Below are 18,940 nucleotides of genomic sequence, written 5' to 3'. Positions count from 1 at the left end.
CACTGAGAGTCGGAGGAAGACTCAACAAGTCGGCTATGCCAGAAAACGTCAAACATCCAGCGATACTCTCTAAGCACAGTAGAGTCGCTACACTGATTTTGAGAGACATACACCAAAGAACAGGACACTGCGGACGCAGTTATGTCTTGGCACAACTAAGATGCAAGTATTGGATCCCACAAGCCAATTCTGCCATCCGAAAGATAATCAATAAGTGCACAGTGTGCCGCAGGATTAATGGAAAGGTCGGAGAGCAAAAGATGGCAAACCTACCTGAAGACCGCCTTATGCCCGACAAACCTCCTTTCACGAACACAGGTGTTGATTACTTTGGGCCATTTGATATCAAGCGGGGCCGGAGTACAGTCAAGAGATATGGCGTGATGTTCACCTGCCTCATCCTCAGAGCTGTGCATATTGAAGTTGCAGACAGCCTTGATACCGACTCCTGCATTAATGCTATTCGACGTTTTGTAAGCAGAAGAGGTCAAGTCACTATCATCCGCTCTGATAACGGCACAAATTTTGTGGGTGCTGAAAGGGAGATGAGAGAAGCAATACAGCATCTGGATAATGACAAGATTGAAAGAGCTTTGCAACCAAAAGGGATAAAGTGGATATTTAACAGCCCAGCAGCTTCCCACCAGGGCGGGATCTGGGAAAGACAGATTCGCACAGTGCGAAGAATCCTCAATTCCCTGTTGAAAGAACAAGCTGTGAACGACGATTGTCTTCAGACAGTAATGTGTGAGGTCGAAAGTATCATCAACAGCAGACCGCTCACAAGTATCTCAGATGATGTGAATGACCTCGAGCCTCTAACACCTAACCATTTATTGCTGCTGAAGTCTCAACCCAGCATGCCACCAGGCATCTTCAGCAAAGATGACACATACACAAGAAAGCGATGGAAGCAAGTCCAATATCTTGCAGACTTATTCTGGACTAGATGGACGCGTGAGTATCTTCTTCTTCTCCAAGAACGCCAGAAATGGTCAAGGCCAAGGAGAAACTTCATGTCAGGAGATGTCGTGTTACTAGTGGACAGTTCTTCTCCTCGCAATTCCTGGCTCATGGGAAGAGTAGTTGAAACATTACCGGATTCCAGCGGAATGGTGCGAAGAGTGAAGATAAAAACCAAGACCAACGTCTTGGAAAGACCTGTTAACAAACTGTGCTTGTTGGAAGAAGCAGCGTCAGGAGAGACGATTGAGTGAGAAGATGTGAGAAAAGGAAGAATCATAAGAAGCCAGTTTAAGTTGGACTGTTCAGAGATATTGAAAGTAATTTGAATGTTTAAGTTTGTAATTGCTTAGTCTTCCTGCCTAACCAATTAGGGGCCGGGTGATGTAAGGGCCAATAAGGGCCAGTTAACCAATAATAATTTAAGTTAAAAAACAGTTAAAAATTGACTTCATTATAAGTCATATAAGGATTAGAGTATGTTAGTTTAAAATACAATTAGTAATGTGTAAAAGGTTAAAAACATTTCTATGCTCTAAATTCTATGATGTGATGTCACTATATAGTGGTAACTATGGTAACTGACTGTGTGTTCTTTAAGTTTCGTTCTTTAGAGTCAGAACATGGTGGAAGCAACACAGTCTTTTGACCGTGCGTCAGACCTTGTAATTTACTTTGATTTTGAGTAAACGTTTTAAAAGACAAAGGAAGTTGTCATGTCTCGTCGCTCGCGTGGAAAAAGAGTGTTTTATTTTTGACTGACTCTAGAAGTGGTACAGTAAAGAAAGAAGAGCTAACGGAGTGCTACTACACTTAGTTTTGCTGCAGACATTTGTTGAGCAACAGGAGTTTAATTTCCTCTGTCTTATAACGTCTATAGAGCCCTATAAACCATATTGAATATCTGAGAAATCCTTTGCTGAAACCTTTCTTTATTGTTCATTGTCATTTTTTTATTGGCCCTCATCCTTGACATGAATGCATATGTGCATTTACGTAGGTGACTCTTAAGATCTCCCTATAGGTGTGGCTTCCCAGAGAGTGAACACAATGAGCAAGAAGGAAGTCTGCTTCAACAAACAATAATCGGATACGTAGACAGATCCCTAAAGATCCTCAAAGGAATCTGTCTCAGCCTCCTTCTGTATCCTCCCAGGCGTCTGAGTTTCCTTGGAAACAAAGCGCGCTTCGCTTTGAAATACTGTACGTTCACCTCAGTCAGTCTCTAACAGTTGACAGATATTTTGCAGCCCGTATGTTGTATATCTAGAGAGAGATCTTGCATTTTTCATGCTCATACCGTTGCTAGTTTTTAGGTATGACAGTTGGCATCCATCCCAGCTGTTTGGTGTGATTCAAGAGAGAAGAATATCCTCTTAGACATACTGTGTAGTGCGTGCAGTCTTTCCAGTTGAGACATCATGTTCAGGACTACTTGCTGTTTTAAAATGTATCAAAAAACACCTCCATCTTTCTATCATGGAAATCAGTTTCTCTATAAATAATGCATTTTTTCCCCTTTCAGTGAATTAAGTAACACACAAAAAGAGTGTATCAATTGATTACACTTACAAATGTTTCAAGTGGCGATAAGCTCCGACATGATGCACAAATAAAGGAGAGGGAGTCAGGGACAGGCTGTGGAGGGGAGGGGGAGAGGGACTCGAAATACTAAGCGACCTTACTATGTTTACAGCTCTCAGTAAGAGGAACCTACAAAAGGATAAACATTGTTTAGGCAGGTCACATCGTTCTGAATGACACAATATGTTTTACAATATTTGCTCATACGCAGAGTGAGTAAAAGTTACTAAGGTAGCAGTGAACAGGTGCCTTGTGTTGTCCCGAAGAGAAGAGAGGCCCTGTATTGTTTTGTGTGCGTATTGTGATGCTCAAACTACGGGAATGGCACACTGTATTGGTTTCTATATTTTTTTTCTTGCCTGCAGGTAAGCCTGGGTTTTCATGAAACACAGATAGGACACATGTTTACCCACTAAAAGTTAAAGGGCCACACACCATTTTATCTCTCTCTCATTAATTTCCCAAAGAGTTACCTTATCCAGCCATGTCTCTTGTGAAGGTTGCCTAACATTCTCACTCACTCTCTGCCTCTATCTCTTTCTCCGTCAGTCTTCCTCTGTAATTAGTTTCCTGGAAAGTAAATCAGTAAAAAAATCAGTAAGTCAGTTTTATTGGCCGTGCACACGCAGGCGTACACACAAGGAATTTGCTCTCTGCATATAAACCAACCACTTGTGCACACGGAGCGAGCGGCCGTGGACTAATAAAAGATTCAAACCGGTGACCTGTATGCAGTCACATGTAACTTACCGTGCACCTTATTGAGAAACACACTCACAAGCGCATAAACTTGCACATGAAAGTGCCTCGTAAACTTAACACTAAAACCAAGTCTTAACAAGTCTTATTAACTCTTAAAAAGTTGTGGGGCCCTACAATGTCAGCATGAACCTCCCCATCTGATAAAAACCCGGGCTTTTTACGCACACACACACTCTCACCTACATACGCACTACTCCTGTATGAGTGCCATTCATTTCCTGGAGAGTTACCTTCACCAGGTGTGGTCCCTATTACGGTAACGCGCGCACAAACTATGTCTCTCTCTCTCACACACACACACACACACACACGCCCAGACTAGCTCTCCTAGCTCTCTAACTCTCCCTCTCATCCGTTCCCTGGAGAGTTACCTTCACCAGATGTGCTCATTACCACTGTGACCCATACAAACAGAGTGGGGGAGAGATTTAAAAGGAACACTGTGTCATCTCATTTAAAACTCTCTCTAGTTTCGACTCTTTTGAGGGATTTTACGCAGGTTGAGTCAAACCCGTCCAGCCAGTCCGCGCTATCTTGGAAACGCAGGTCTTGTGGCGATTTAAAGCCTGGGCGGGGTTTACGGGGGGAGGCTGAGCTCCTCTGCCCCGCCCTCCTCAGGATCATAGGGTCGACGAGAATGGATGTTGTTCCGATTTCTCCTCGCTACGGAGCGCCACGGGCTGCGCGGTAATGCGTGTGTGCGCACTCGTCTCCTGTCGTCCCGGTAGAACAGTGCCAGGTACAGGTCGGTGAGCGCGCTCTTCAGGGAGCCAGCAGCGGAGTCACCACGGCTACGAGGCTAGAAACTCCTGTCGGCTGCCGGTAAGTCACAATTACAATGAGCTTCACACTTGTTTTTAATACCTGGAAGATTGTTAAAGAGCACAGAGGCGTTAATTGAGTGTTCAAGGTCTGCCTTGTATGAAGTTAGAACAGGTGTAATAACCTGAACTAATAGCTCCTGTTTGACTGTTTGCTTGCTTTAGAGTAGGAGGGAGATGATGCTGGGTTCTCCAATATATGATCCATGTTTATTGGCATTTAGGGAGAGGTGAACGAGGCTATTGCCCTTTACAGTACCAAGCTGATCAACTCAATACTGGATTATAATGTTATTTGCCTGCAGCTTACAGACTCTTTCCGCTGTTAGTCCAGCACAGTGCTTTATATAGCCTAAGTCTGGGCATTGAATGCTGATTACTGCTGCAAGCTTTAGCCATTACTGAAGCATAAACATTTTATTTAAAAAAAAAAAAAAATAAAATAAAGCGCTTTAAGTTATGTTTTGCAATCTTATCAATAATCAGGATTTTAGTTTTGGCATTTAAACTTTATGAGCAATTGGTTTTCTGCTTTCTGGTTTTCTCTCACTTCAAACATTTAAAAGAAAGTGCACTGTAATCCTAGTACTCCCTGCTCACTTCTGTGTGTACACACAATATCAAATTACATACGTCATAATTGTTAGCACTGCAAGTCAACCCTCAGCCAGCTTTACTGACATTAAACTCACATTGATAATGTGGAGGGAGTGTCACGTCGGCAAGATAACAAATTGTTCTCACATCTTTCGAGGAAATTATGGTCAGGTAAATAGCAGCGTGTGAGTGAACGCATTGTAATAATCTCCCTTTCACGTGTGCTTACATACAGCTCAGCTTTTAACATCGAATGTTTCCATGTGATTGGAAGCCGGACAGAGATGAACTGGGATGTTTGTACACCCACGATCAGCAAAGCACATGCCTGCAGCTACAATTAAATCCTGACAGAGCCACCTACGTCAAAAGGAAAACACTCCTAGGTGTTTCAGTAGAGTTGGGATTTTCAATTATTTCTCTTGCTGGCTATTACACCATATGAGCTAATAGCATACCCTCAAATGAATCAACTCAGAAATTACAGCAGGTCCAGTGGCCTGTACGTATTCACACTGCCACTCTTACTCTTATCACGTTGTTATTTTTTTTAGGATAAAGGGCGTGTTGGGCAGAGTGTGTTGACTGCTGTCCTTGAAGGCTATTTATTTTTTTTCCTCTCTGCGTGACTGCCTCAAAAAACACAAGCGGGCACAGGATATAGGTTGGCCAAGAAAAAGAGAGGAAGTATAATTTCACAGGCGCCACAGTCGCATAGAGCAGAGTGAAGTAAAAACTGTTGCAGTTATTGTTGCCGAAATAGGGGAACCGCGGTTTGAAGTTGACGGGATTGTCGATTTTATAACCCATAAATCCGTTCAGCAGCGTCCTGTGAACGGTGCCGTGGCGGCTTTATTCATGTCACACAAGTGCAATATTGATTCATGTATGTTTGTGTTGTCACTTTGCATTTACCCAGAGGTAGGATTGTATGTTATGGAACATAAAAATGGAGAATTTTGGATATATTCCACTAATACCAGCTTGTTCCAGTTAATCAAATTTTAATTAGCAGTACAGATATTACCTCTAATTATATTTTATGTTCCCAGAAGTCTAAATCCCCAGCAGATCCTAGAATCTCTGCTGTTCGTTATTTGACGCAACCTGTAGACGTGAAACAGGAAACAACCACGTAGAGAAGAGGTGACAGTTTTGGAAACGGTAATATCACTCAGGTGTAGAAAGGGTAAAAGTCGTTTAATCCAACAAGTTCTGCGACTTGTTTTCTGTTGCAATCTTACCCTTCAATACCTGTATGAGAGAAAAAATGCTTCCCAGAAAGGCGTTGGTGTCTGTGTTTAAACTGGTTTTTCACGATTCCGGGAAGTGTTTGGTCTGTTCCAGTCTGAACAGGAATACAAGGGAACATTTTGACATGAGCGATTGCTGCTATATGTTTTATTTATGTCTTCAACCGAACTACGCAACCATTTGTGGCCCAAATGACAAATTGCAGGTTAATTTTATGCTTAAGGGCGCCTAAGTAACTAGCCTTTCGAGGAACTGTTACAACAATGCACATTATATTCCGGTCACGCCAAACCTGCTGGTCTGCTTTATGAATATGGGATCTTGACTCTGTCTAATCACTGAAGCGTTTAAATATGCCAGGGGCTGCAGTGGAACCATCATGCTCACGCGGAAGGGTATATCTTCCTCTCACTTTAAACCAAGAATGATTTAGTATATAAACTGCCCAATTAGCTTAGTTTATTTGAGTGAAACCCAAGTTAATGTAAAACTGAAATATGTGACCCAGCAGTAAATGATTGAGGATATATTGTGCAGTTAATGTGTTTGTTCTCTACAGCCTTCCAGAAGAGAGACACAGGTTCTTAGAAACAGCACTGCTGTAGCTCAGCTGTGTCGGTCAGCCCTCCTGAGAATGCTCTGACCCCGCATGTGAAAAAAAACATGGCTAATTCATCATCTTTTCAAAGGGCGGCCTGTTGTAGTCTAGAGGTGTAGTAAAACTGTCCCAGAGGGGATCAACTTGCTTGGCTGCTTGCGTTTTACCTCAACATGTCATATGACACATCCTCTGAGAGGCCACTGATAAACACAAACGGTGAATGATTCATAGTCATTAGTCTGAATGCGGGTCTTTGCCTCTTGAATATTACAAATGATGCTAACACACAGTTTATCAAGCGTTCGTCTCTCACTTATTATTCTTCACTTCAAAGCATGTCAGTTTTTTTTTTTTCTCAGACATTAAAAGTCGTTCGCTTTCACTCTGGGGGCATGCAACATTTTGCATTACCGACTTATGTTCGGTTGCTGTCATATCAGTTTCTCTTGTGTATGTTTGTAATGTGAACAGTGTGACACACAAGGTCACCACGCTTATCTGAGCTTAACTTAATCAGCAAGCAAGCGGCTAAAAAGTGTGTTCGCTTCCCACGATGCCCATAAATAGTGGAAACGGTACACATGTGTAAAAGAATTTTAGTATAAAATACACTCCCGCTGGGCGTCCATCGTTCAAAGGTAATATTCACGCCATTGTTATCTGTGAGGGAAGAGCTTCACTCTGTTGGCAAGCACTTTTCCAGTTTAGCGGCTTATGCAGTTCGAGCTACTGATTACGTAAGAAGGCTATATGCAGCTGGAGGCTAATCCACTGCCTTGATCTTAATGCCAATTATCAGATCATTGTGACGTTATTGAAATTAAGGCACCATAAAGAAGACCTGGTAAGAATCACTTGTTGAAAGTATTTTAACGAAGTGTTTCTGAATTGAAATCGTGCTGTGGCGTAACGTGCTATTACGTAAGTCAGAATTAATTTAGCAGACTAGTAGACATGATATGACAACACATGCCTAAGCAGCCACAACACCTCTGACTTACAATCTTGCGACATGATATTTATGTAGAATTTAACTGGAAGTCGACCAGATATTTGGCAGCAGTTCAACATCGAGTGTTTGTATGTTGAGACTTGTCTTTAGGGTGATATTTCACACAAGGTTTTATGTTGACATTCTTAGAAATACCGCAAACATCCCTGGACGTTACTGTAGCGCCTTCATGTTTCCACCCAAGCTCTCTGTTAATGTTTTAAACAGAGTGTGTGTTAGAAAACACGCGGAACTTGTGTAGGAGAACCAAGCTCAGGGGCCAAGCGGGTGCCTTCAGGTGAGAGCAGGTCATGCGTGCCGAGCTTAAAAAGCTCAGTGTCGAAATAAAAAAAAAACAAAATTAAATCATTTCATTTTAAGGTAAGGCTTAACGCTGACCTCTCGCCGGCCTTAATTCAAAAATCCAGTCACAGAAGAGAGTGTGATCAACTTGTATTTGTTTCTTTTATTCCATGTGTGTGACAAAAAGCCACTGTCCTGTTTAGTCTCATGCAAATGATAAGCAAATTGTCGAACTTGTGAATTGCATTCTGTCAGATGACTGCTTTGCTTTCTTTCCCCTGTGGCTCCATGTTTCTGTTTTGTAAAATGTCATCTGACGGCCTAATGCCGGCTGTGTTGTTGAAGTTATTGTCTGTGACCTAAGAAACTTGAGCTCTAGCTAATGATCAGATTAGTCTAGGTGGCGTTACCTCATGTTCTAGTCCTACTGGAACCTTATTATTAGTTATTATTAGTTAGTTAGTTATTATTGACCATGATATGTCCTTTTACTCGTACATTAAACAACTCAATAGGGCTGTTTGTGTTTTTAACCTGCGCAATATATGGTCAAAGTTAGGAATATCCTGTCTCAATGTAATACTGATAATGCTTTTTATTATTAGCTTGGACCACTGTGATTGATTATTACGAGGATGTCCAAATTTAGGATCCAAAATACTAACGAGATGATATTTATCCCATTTAAGGAGTAGAACTCTAAATACTTCACATAAAAAGTGTTTAATGATCACTCTCCGTTGTATTTAAAAGCCCTCACAGTAAGTGTCACTGTGAGCAGAGCTCCCCAGTATAGGTTAAGGAGGCAGATACATGCTCTACTTTTCGAGATCAGGCCTAAATCCTTCCTTTTAGATAACGCTTATAGATCTTTAGGTTGCTGACTCATCCCTGCCACAGACCAAGGCTGCTGGGAACCTCCCATAATGCACTGAGCACATCAGATTTTTTTTTTAACGCATGCATACATCGCATGTCATTAACCTTGTGTCTTCTCTCTCTTGGACCTTTTTTTCCTGCATATTTCTGATCTGTAGTTATGACCCCAACAAACCACTTTGTGTTCTATCGCTTCTGACCGCCTATAGTTTTTCTTCTCTGTCTCCTCTAACCACAAGCCCTGATATTACTTCCTAGTAAAAGGCAGTTTTTCCTCTCTGCTGCTGTCAAGTGTTTGTTCAAGGGAGACCTGCTGTTTTTTTGCTCTTAATAAAGTCTTGACCTTACTGTGTAAAAGGTTATAATGTGCTGGTGTATACCTAAAATGAATTCAAGGGCACGCTTGAACACTCTGAGATTGTTAACATGGACCTGCTTATTGATAATTTATTTAATGACCTTCACGGACCTTGGCCTGCCATCATCAGTAAAGCAACATGCGATAGGAAGTGTTTTCTGCCAGCTTTCAGTCTTTTCTGCCGTAACTTCACCTCTCATTTATTTAACTTCCCTCTTATCCTTCCCTGCTCCATTCTTCCCCCGTCCTTGCCTCGGCCATGGGTTAACAGACGAAGGGTCATGCGGAGTAATAACTAATGCATATGGATATGCAGATTTCCAAGTCGTGCACTGGGAGGGCGAAGCGTGCCACCGGCAGCACAGATCAGACCCCTGCTGTGCGCGTTTCTGTCGTGGAGGCAAAAGCCTAAACTCAGGTTACGCAATCAGTTACGCTGCATGTGCCAGCTGGTGGAGGTTGTCAGAAACGGAGAGGATGGTTTTTTAATCCTTAGTCAAACAGCCTCTTAGGGAGAGTTTTTCCTTTCATTTCGTCACATGTACTCTAATTTATTTAGATTGTCTTCTTGTCATATTTGTTTAGGCGTTTGTTTAGGTGCACACATGTTTTCTGTGCAGGAATCACTTTTTACCTCAGCAGTATCCGATATCTGATCATGTTTATTTCTTCTCCAAATTTAGCTCTAACCTGCTCACCTGTCGCTCGGATCCTTCCCTGGAGTTTGCGCCTAATTACACCTTTGGGGGCCTTGTATTATTTTTAGTATTGCGCGTGAGACTTTTAAACAGGACACGACAGAACACCTCAGCTGCATAAGGCGGCTTTCTTTGTCATGCAAGCATGTTGTGATTCAATACAAGATGCATCTCACACTGTGGGTCAACAGATCGGACAGTTCCCTCGTCCTCACCTTTCTTTGTTTATGTTTTTTTTCTACAGCCAAGGCTTTGTGGTGCCATGATGAAGAAAGTTGGGGAAGCTATCCTGCTGTTGTTGCTGCTTTTCTTCATGCAGCATGCGGAGGGAATGCGTAAGTGTTTGGCTGTGAGACTGTTTCTTCTGACATTGTGTCCAGACACCTGAGAGGTGTCTTGACAGGGGTTGGCTGTTGACTCAGGAAACATAAGCCTCACCTACACAATTAATAAGTGATTAGCTACAGAGTGACTTACCTGCAGATATTTCTTTCCGGCCGGCACATTATTCACACTCCACATCAAAGTGTAATTTAAAGTTTTTGTTTGTGTTTTCTCAGTTTTTTTTTTAGCTTGGTTTAGATTGTAATCTAGTAAATGCTTTCTTTTCCTCTTTTACATGTGCTGTCTGTCTTTAGGCTACAGCCTGCCAGGGAAGCCCACGCAGATCAGGTGTCGCTCTCCCGAAAAAGAGACGTTCACCTGCTGGTGGGAGCCAGGCTCTGACGGGGGACTGCCCACAACATACGCCCTGTACTATCGCAAAGAAAAGTGAGTGTCTTCCTTTCATGCAGCAATCAGTTCTGTATTTTGTATCATCTTAAGGATAGGTAACAGAATTGTCAGCAGACATCCATTAAAGAATTGAAGAGCTTAGCTAGTTGGCACTGAGGGCAGCAGACAGGTGTAAGAGGAGAAACATTGCAAAGGGCTCTTCTGTGGCTCTGGTTGTTTTGCAAGGTTGAAAGGAGCCGGCATAAATGCGTATAAAAAAATGGAATGCCATTATTAATCTACAATAATTCACTCAATCGGCAAGGTTGCATGTAGGCAAGGGAGGGTAGTGGAGACGGATGCGTGTATTCATATCAACTATGGAGAGGAAAAAACAAGAATAACAAGAATAAACCCACCAAGAAATAAATAAATAAATAAAAACATTTTCCAGCTTTGCACTTCTATGAAATGTCAAGATGGTGGAAATGAGAAATAGTCTCTGCAACCTCGGAAATTGCTGTTGTGTTGTGAAGTTTTAACGATTCGCCGTGTGCATTGAGAAACAGATAGCCTATGTTGATTGTAGGGATGTAACAAATTACCGATATGAATCGGAAATCGGTTTTGATTTAAAAGATGTGAGTGCATCGATACTCAAGCCCCTGGACCGATCTAAATGTACCACGAACCGGTCGATGGCCCGATTACAAAGTTATGAATCGGGTTATTACTATATCAGCAATACAGCTGAAAGCCCCGCTTGCTTATTCTCTTTCTCTCTCTCTTTCCCGCAAATATCTCGCGAGACAGGATTGATTTAGGATCATTCATAATGTAAAATGTCTACTTTAAACAAGGAACTATATCGGATTACTCTCTAGGCAATTGAATCAGGTCAACTGGACTTGGTTTTTGTCTGTGTCTGCGGGCTAGTCAGACTTGCCTGCTAGTCTCTCGAACTGATGAAGCCACTTGGATAAGGAGCGAAACGTCTTCACAGACAAAAACCAAGTCCAGTTGACCTGATTCAATTACCTAGAGATGCCTTTGACCTGGACAAATGAGAATTTGCACAGACTCATCGGATTACATCATATTGCACTGAATCGTACCGAATCGGATCGGATCAGATCGGATCAAATCCTACCGAATCGAATCGAATCGGTTGTTTTTAAAATGTATCCTTCCTGAATCGTTTCGTACCCCATGTATCTAGATACGTATCGAATCGTCTTATATTGGAGAGATGCACACCCCTAGTTGATTGCTATTTTTTTTGGGACAGTTTTGTAAGGAATGTCTGTTCCCTTCCAGAGGCGCATTAAACGGCGCTCTGTTTGATGCCGTCGAGCCGTGCCAGGTTACTGTATCTGAGTTAGCATTACAGAAGACGTCTTTATTCTTCTCAATCAGCAGTGGCCTTGCTAATTTGCGGAACTTTATTTTTAGGACACTTCTTCATTATGACGGAAGTGATTTTAATTTGGTCTCACGAGTGTTTATGAAAGCAAACAGTTAGGAGACTGTAGTGTGTCAGCTGCAGGTTTTTAGACAAGGACTGCTCACGGGGTTATGCTGCTTTGAGTAAATTCATAACTTCTTCTTCCTTTCTTCCAATTAATAAAGGTATTGTGCTTTTTCCCTTGTTCACAATGCCACATAATTCTTTGTTTGTCCTTGGACATCTCTTCTCAGTTGTATTTGGAATCAATTCTCACTATATGAACAAAAGTGTTCGAAGTTACAGCTCAAGCAATGCTCTTTGATGAAAAACAAGTGCTGCTCGATACATTACATGCGTCACTTTGTCCTGTTACTTCAACTCCCATCCAGCTAAGTGCTTATTATAACAGTTCAGGAAGTTTTTTTTTTTTGTCCGCTTAAAAACAAATTATTGTGGAGATAAGGTAAAAATAATACTTGAAGTGCCGATAGCCAAACAGCTAACTGAGAGTGCCAAAAATTTATAGTAAAAAATGCATTATATTTTAAGGGCAACAACTGCCCACTTATCGGTTTCCTTGTTGTAAATGACTCAGAATGTTTTGTTCCGCTTCTGCATGCCACTTAGAAAATCATGGCCCCCGTGTATCTAGAAATCAGCCTCTGTTCCTTTCTGTCTCATCTTGTCCCAGACACACACATGCACACACACACATGCACAGTTTCAGGAAACGTTGCATTTCAACGTAACTATGCAGTGTGCGGCAGACATGCAATTACATGCTGTTCCCTTTCCTCTCTCGCAGCTCTGACACTGTGTACGAGTGTTCCGACTACCGCACAGCCGGAAAGAACTCCTGCTTCTTTAACAAGAACAACACGTCCATCTGGGTCAACTACAACATCACCGTGGTGGCCACCAACACGCTGGGCAGCACCTTCTCCGACCCCGTGGATGTAGACGTGGTCTATATCGGTGAGGGAAATGTGTGGTGGGACGTGGGCTGCGAGGGGACTCATGAATAACACCGCGTTTCCAGATACGATTTCAATTTACAAAAGGCGTATTTTAATTCACACTCAGTCTGCTGTTGAGTGGTTCACTGGGTGACACTGTGGCTCACAGCCCTGACATGAATGAATCCTCCCTCTAGTTGCGACTGCTCACTGAAGGTGACCCTTACAAAGAAGTAAAGTGGCTTTTCTTATACACAGTTTTGAATACAGGTACAATCAAAGCATTCAAAGACATTGTGTTGATTGAGAATACGACGTCAAATGTTAAGATATTTCAGTATTACAGAGCAAATGCAGAGGATAACAGAGGAAAAATAGGAATACATGAAAAATAATACATATAAGCAAACTATATATATATATATATATATGGTGCCTTAAAGTGTGAACAACAGGAAGCAGTGCCTGACAGACAAATAAACACTGTACACGTGGTTAGCAGCAGCGAAGAGTTGTGCACCTGGTATTGCACTACTTATGAACAAATTACAGTGGTATTGCACTTTGATTGCCTCCGCTAAGAAAAAGCAGTCGTCTGTCATTTAGTTTGATTTAGCATCCATTAGCAGTAACTTAACACAGCATTTTTTCCAACAAGGTGGCCACACACACCCAGTTCATAGCAGTGCAAATTGCAAGAAATGCTGCAGTGCAGATATTTGAGATCACAGATCGCCACTTTAACTATGTTTTATTATTGTCCTGTTGCTATTAGGGGCACGCTAACAATGACTGGTCGTACTAATGTAACCAAATTACCATAGACCTTCACTGTTACTGAGGGACTATTAAAAACACATTAAAGTGTCACACTGTTGACACCAGATGACATTTTCTTTCATTACGGTCAACTCGCTCTGTTTTATACGCTCGCTTCACATTCTAAATCATGGCAGAAGATAGTGCCCAACAACTGTAGCGCTGTTTTCTGCAGTAATTCCAGCCTTTGTTTACCGAATAAAGACATCTAATGAAGTATTAATAGGGGGCAGATTTACTTTATATTATGTAACAGTGCATAAATATTGTAGGGAGTATGGAATTAGTCTCGTTCTGTCAACTTGAACACAAGAGCGTGTAATTTGGTTCATGAAATATCCAAATACCCTATCCGTTGTCTTTAATGGTTGCGCTGACCTGTTTTTGTTATCAGGCCTAAGCCGTATCTGTTTCTTTGTCTTGCCTTCAGATAACTTCAGGTCCAAACATTAACACTTATCTCTGCTATGCAGTGACGGAGTTCATGGACACTCTTGTCTTATGGATACACTAAGTTCTGCTGTGGTGGTTTATTACGATACCTTTCACCATTGCAGTTGGTTTGAGTTGCACTACTAACATCCTCTTTGTTTTGTTGTGTCTCTTTCTTATTCTCTCTCTCTCTCTCTAGTCAAGCCTTATCCTCCAGAGAAAGTAACAGTGGCTGTAATGGGGAACAAAAGCTGGCCCTTCCTTCGAGTGTCATGGGAACCACCACGTAAGGCTGACACCGCCTCCGGTTGGATCACTCTCATCTACGAGCTCCGGGTCAAGCTGGAAGGGGAACACGAATGGCAGGTAAGGAAAGCTGTTCAAATTAAATCTTATTTTATACTGTACAGCAGCTATAATCTGATGTAGATGGTGACAGCTTGAGCGACTGACTGAATTTTGTCAATTGTGTGTTGTTCTTACAGGTACACAGGGCAGGCCAGCAGAAGATGTTTAATATTTTCAGCCTGTCAGGTGGTACATACCTTATTCAGGTGCGCTGTAAGCCCGATCACGGCTTCTGGAGTGAATGGACTTCCACTTCCACCGTCAAAGTTCCTGACTGTAAGACATCCACCAGCAATGATCTGTAGTAAATACACATTACACATGTAACATAGAACATGTAAGGATATAACTTAAGGGAACAGTTCAACATTTTGTGAAATATGCAAAAATATTTATACTTCTATGAGAAGATACAGCCAGTTGTGAGTTAGTTTAGCTTCGTATAAAGATTTGAAGTCTGGCTTTCTGCTTTATGCATTCCAACACTTTTAATTAACATCAGACATCTGTTTAATCCAAACAAAAAATGGTTTTATGCAGGCTGTCTGCCAGACTATTTTGTCACAGTGATCCTAATCTTTTAGTCAGTGCAAGCATATTTTTCCGAAGTGTGAACTATGTCCTTAAAAGTAATATAATACTAGAATATATTATACACCGATCAGCCATAACATATTGCTGCTCAAGTGAACACGGGTCAAGGGCTAGTGACATGGGAATAGTGGGCGGTATATATTATGCATTAAGTGAACATATTCTTCTCAAAAGTTGATGTTGGAAGCAGGAACTATGGGCAAGTTGGACGGACTGAGGTGGGCCAAATTGTGACTTCCAGACGGCTAGGTCAGAGCATCTTCAAAGCTGTAGCTGCAGTGGATAGAACCTACAAAAGGTTGTCCAAGGAAGGAACAGTGGTGAACCAGTGACAGGATAATGGGCAACCAAGGCTCGTTGGTGTACATGGGGAGCAAAAGCTGCCTGGTGTGATCTGATCTAACATACATCAGGGTGCTAACCACTGCTGAAAGCTCCTACACTGAGCATCAGGACTATATCACAGAGCAATGGAAGAAGGTGACTTGGGTGTGCTCAGTCTGTAACAATGTTCAGGTAGTGGTACATATCAAAGTAACATCCACATAAATGCCAGGAGCCAGGTCTCCCAAAAGAACATTACATTGTAATAGGATCATCAGTGTAATTCACTTTGCTGGTTGTGGGTTTTTAATGTTGTGACTGATCGGTGTATAGAACAGTTTCCACGATGCAAAAGGAGAATGATTACGTGACTGTCCAACTCCTTCAACATCCTGTAACAGTAATCACACAGAAAGACAGTTCAGGGATAAACGTTTCACCGAAGCACTCACATTGTCCTGTTGTGTCTGTCCAGATTTTAACAGGGAGAAGTCGGTATGGATCCTCATTGTGGTCTTCTCGGCCTTCATCTTTCTCATCCTCATGTGGCTGATACTCATGAACAGTCACAGGTAGGAATGAATGTTTTTATTTTTAATTGTCATATATTTTGTTTGTTATAGAGGCCCAGATTTGTTTCCACACTTACCTCGATATTGCAACGTCACAATTAAATAATTATGTTTATATATTATTGTTATAAGGACATCTAATTATTCAGAATAATTAAAACTTTCTACTCAGGCGTATCTCATTATCTCAGAATGAGAGCGTACTTCTCTCTGGTGTTCATATATTTTACGTTTAATTACACTGCTCGGTATAGATCATTGCTTTGTTGAGATGAACACAGAAGGGTATTATTCACACATTATAAATTGCAATTAGGAGGAGAAATATCTGACTGTGTGTGTTATTTAGAAGAGAAAACACACTTTGCATGGTTTAATAGCTTAAGATAATGTGATGCTGGATGCAAACAGTGGCTGTAATAGATAAAATCTAAAGGTTTATATAACCAACTCTGGACTCCCATAGCAAAAGGCCAGTTAAACATTGATTTTAATTATCTTCTCATCTCATTGATATTCAACTGCTACTCACAAACCTTAATATGGGTCTCTCTGTCAATCTCTCTTTTATTTATGAAGTCTGAAGCACTGCATTCTGCCACCGGTCCCTGGTCCTAAAATCAAAGGATTTGATAAGCAGCTTCTAAAGGTAAGGCAGCAATGTAATGTTTCTAATTTTAATATACTGCCTCAAATTATTGTGTTTAAATAAAAAAAAGACTCATGCAATTTTCCTCTTTCTTTGCAGAATGGCAAGTCTGAGGAAGTCTTCAGTGCACTGGTGGGGTCTGATTTCCCCCCGACCTCATTGTCTAGCTATGAGGACTTGCTGGTGGAATACTTAGAGGTGTATGTGCCCAGTGAGCAGGAACTGATGCTGGAGGAAACCAAGGATATACACGACGGTTGCCTCAAATCCGAGAGCTCCAATTCTGACAGCGACTCTGGCCGGGGCAGCTGCGACAGTCACACCCTGCTGATGGATAAGTGTGGGGAGGCAAAAGAGGAAGACCTGCAAACAGATCAGGAGGGCAGCCAAATGGAGGCGGAGGCACAGAGGCACCAGGCAGCCTGGGAAGCGCTGACATATGCTCATGAAGACATGCTTAGCCCTGATATCTCCAGTGGGAGGGTGAAGACCTGGCCTTCAGTGTTTTCTCCTCTGCCTCAATACGGCTCGAGACCACCGAATCAACTGGGCTCACTGGAGACAGCGAAACAGCACTGCCTCTCTGACAGCCAGTTGCCATCAGACTGCTTATCCTCTTACCTCTCTGAGCCTGCTGACGATGGCACAGAGGTTCTCGGTTCGAGCTACTCAAAGTTCTGCTTGAACAACAAGGAGCCTCATCTGCTCCATCCCGCACAGGCTCGCCAGCAACTCCAGGCCCACAGCGATGTCAACATCTCCATCATCGGCCGCAAAGAAGCACCTGCAAGTCTAAAGTCGCCCCCTCCGCAGTCCACAGAGTATGTTGAAGTCCAACGGGTCAATGAGGAGGACATGGTGCTACTCCATCCTGTTTCTTCAAGCCATGAAAAATTTTGCCCCCACAAGGGAGAGGATTACAGCAAAGTGAAGGGGGTGGACCAAGACAAAGTGCTGCTGCTCCAGACAGAGATGGTGGAAGAAGAAGTAGACATGTGCCTTTGTGAGAGCGAGGAGACGAACGGAGCAACTGAGAACTGCTACGCAGCGTCCATTATTAATACTGCTCAGAAACCCACAACCTGCATTAATCCCACTCTGCCGATCCAGGCACTGAACGGGTATGTTGACAGTTCCACCATGTTCACCCTGTCTACATACTAGGCAGATGGCAGGTGTTGGACACTGAAAGATCCATTTTTGGGGCCAGTACTGAGACAAAAGACAAAGACACTGGATAACTCAGACAATGATCGCAAAGACTCACTGTTATTTATTTTTCATGTTCTCTCAAGTACAATACATCTTGTCACTGATTGCTGTGCAGTTACACAATCGAGAATTTGATTGAATGATGTCAATAAAAATCTTTACTCAACTTTAAAAAGAATATAAGAATGAAAGAATATATATATATATATATATATATGAGTGTATAAATTAACTGGTACTGTATATATCTGTCTTCGTACCCTTTTCTAAGTAATTTTTCTCATGAAATATATCATATATATTAGTGTTTTGTCTGTTAAAATAGAACTCTCTTCCGTGGGATGTTTTTACTTTATTTCAGATTTTGTTTGTGTCTTTTCTCCCTCACACCTGCAGAAACCCCCACTGGACACTACATTAACAGGCACTTTCAAAGATATAAGAGAAGATTAAACCGTTTTCGCTCTGTTTTTCTTTCAGAGATTATTTTCTGTACATAAATGTACTAAATTAAGTTGGATGAGAAAATAGTTTTGTAATATGCCGTTCACAACACTGTACTTTTCCGTGCATGTGTATCTGTATCGCTACACACGTATAGCTTTAACAGTGCGATTTGGCCTTTGTTGGGAGTCTTGTCGTGAAAATCATGTTCATAATAAATTCAAGATTTAAGATTTGGCACGTTGGTCATTTTGTGTATGTTTGTGTACTGATAATTACACTTTTGCTGATGGTGTTGTCACATGCGCACACACAGGTCTGTGACTGGCTCTAACCTGTGATAAGTCCAAGGTTTTTGTTTTAAAGAAAGCAGCAAAATAATAATAATAATAGTAATATAACCACAGAGAGTTTATCTGGTGTTGTTTATTGCTAATGAAATTAAATCTTTGTGTATGTCTTTAAATCAGCTGTGCATTATTTCTCCCATAATAAAAAAAATGTTTTAATTGTTATCCGTTAAAGAATGTTCTTACTCGTGTTAAATAAATTATAAACATGCTTTAATTTATTTCATTTGTTGAAACTTGTTTATCGTTATTGTTGTTGCGCACGCGT

The 18,940-nt window shown here is 41.6% G+C and overlaps 1 protein-coding gene across 1 annotated transcript; it reads left to right on the top strand.

The window, feature by feature from the left end:
* The first annotated feature begins 3,981 nt into the window (after nt 1–3,981).
* prlra (prolactin receptor a) lies at nt 3,982–18,923 on the top strand. The gene is made up of 9 exons (XM_084572318.1): nt 3,982–4,131; nt 10,056–10,146; nt 10,450–10,582; nt 12,778–12,947; nt 14,379–14,545; nt 14,665–14,803; nt 15,921–16,017; nt 16,597–16,666; nt 16,766–18,923. The coding sequence occupies exons 2-9, from the start codon at nt 10,074–10,076 to the stop codon at nt 17,828–17,830; spliced, it is 1,914 nt and encodes a 637-aa protein (XP_084428444.1). The 5' UTR covers nt 3,982–4,131; nt 10,056–10,073; the 3' UTR covers nt 17,831–18,923.
* The last annotated feature ends 17 nt before the right edge of the window (nt 18,924–18,940 follow it).

The sequence above is a fragment of the Chelon labrosus genome (assembly GCF_963514085.1).
Source record: "Chelon labrosus genome assembly, chromosome: 22".
Taxonomy (NCBI): domain Eukaryota; kingdom Metazoa; phylum Chordata; class Actinopteri; order Mugiliformes; family Mugilidae; genus Chelon; species Chelon labrosus.
The sequence above is the reverse complement of the archived record's forward strand: the minus strand, read 5'-3'. Positions and strand labels throughout refer to the sequence as shown.

Excerpts from the sequence above, each read along its gene's own strand:
- prlra (XM_084572318.1), top strand. The coding sequence starts at position 10,074 with ATGATGAAGAAAGTTGGGGAAGCTATCCTGCTGTTGTTGCTGCTTTTC. Across the intron at positions 12,948-14,378 it reads TGTAGACGTGGTCTATATCG|TCAAGCCTTATCCTCCAGAG; the intron begins GTGAGGGAAATG and ends CTCTCTCTCTAG. Across the intron at positions 16,667-16,765 it reads TTGATAAGCAGCTTCTAAAG|AATGGCAAGTCTGAGGAAGT; the intron begins GTAAGGCAGCAA and ends CTTTCTTTGCAG.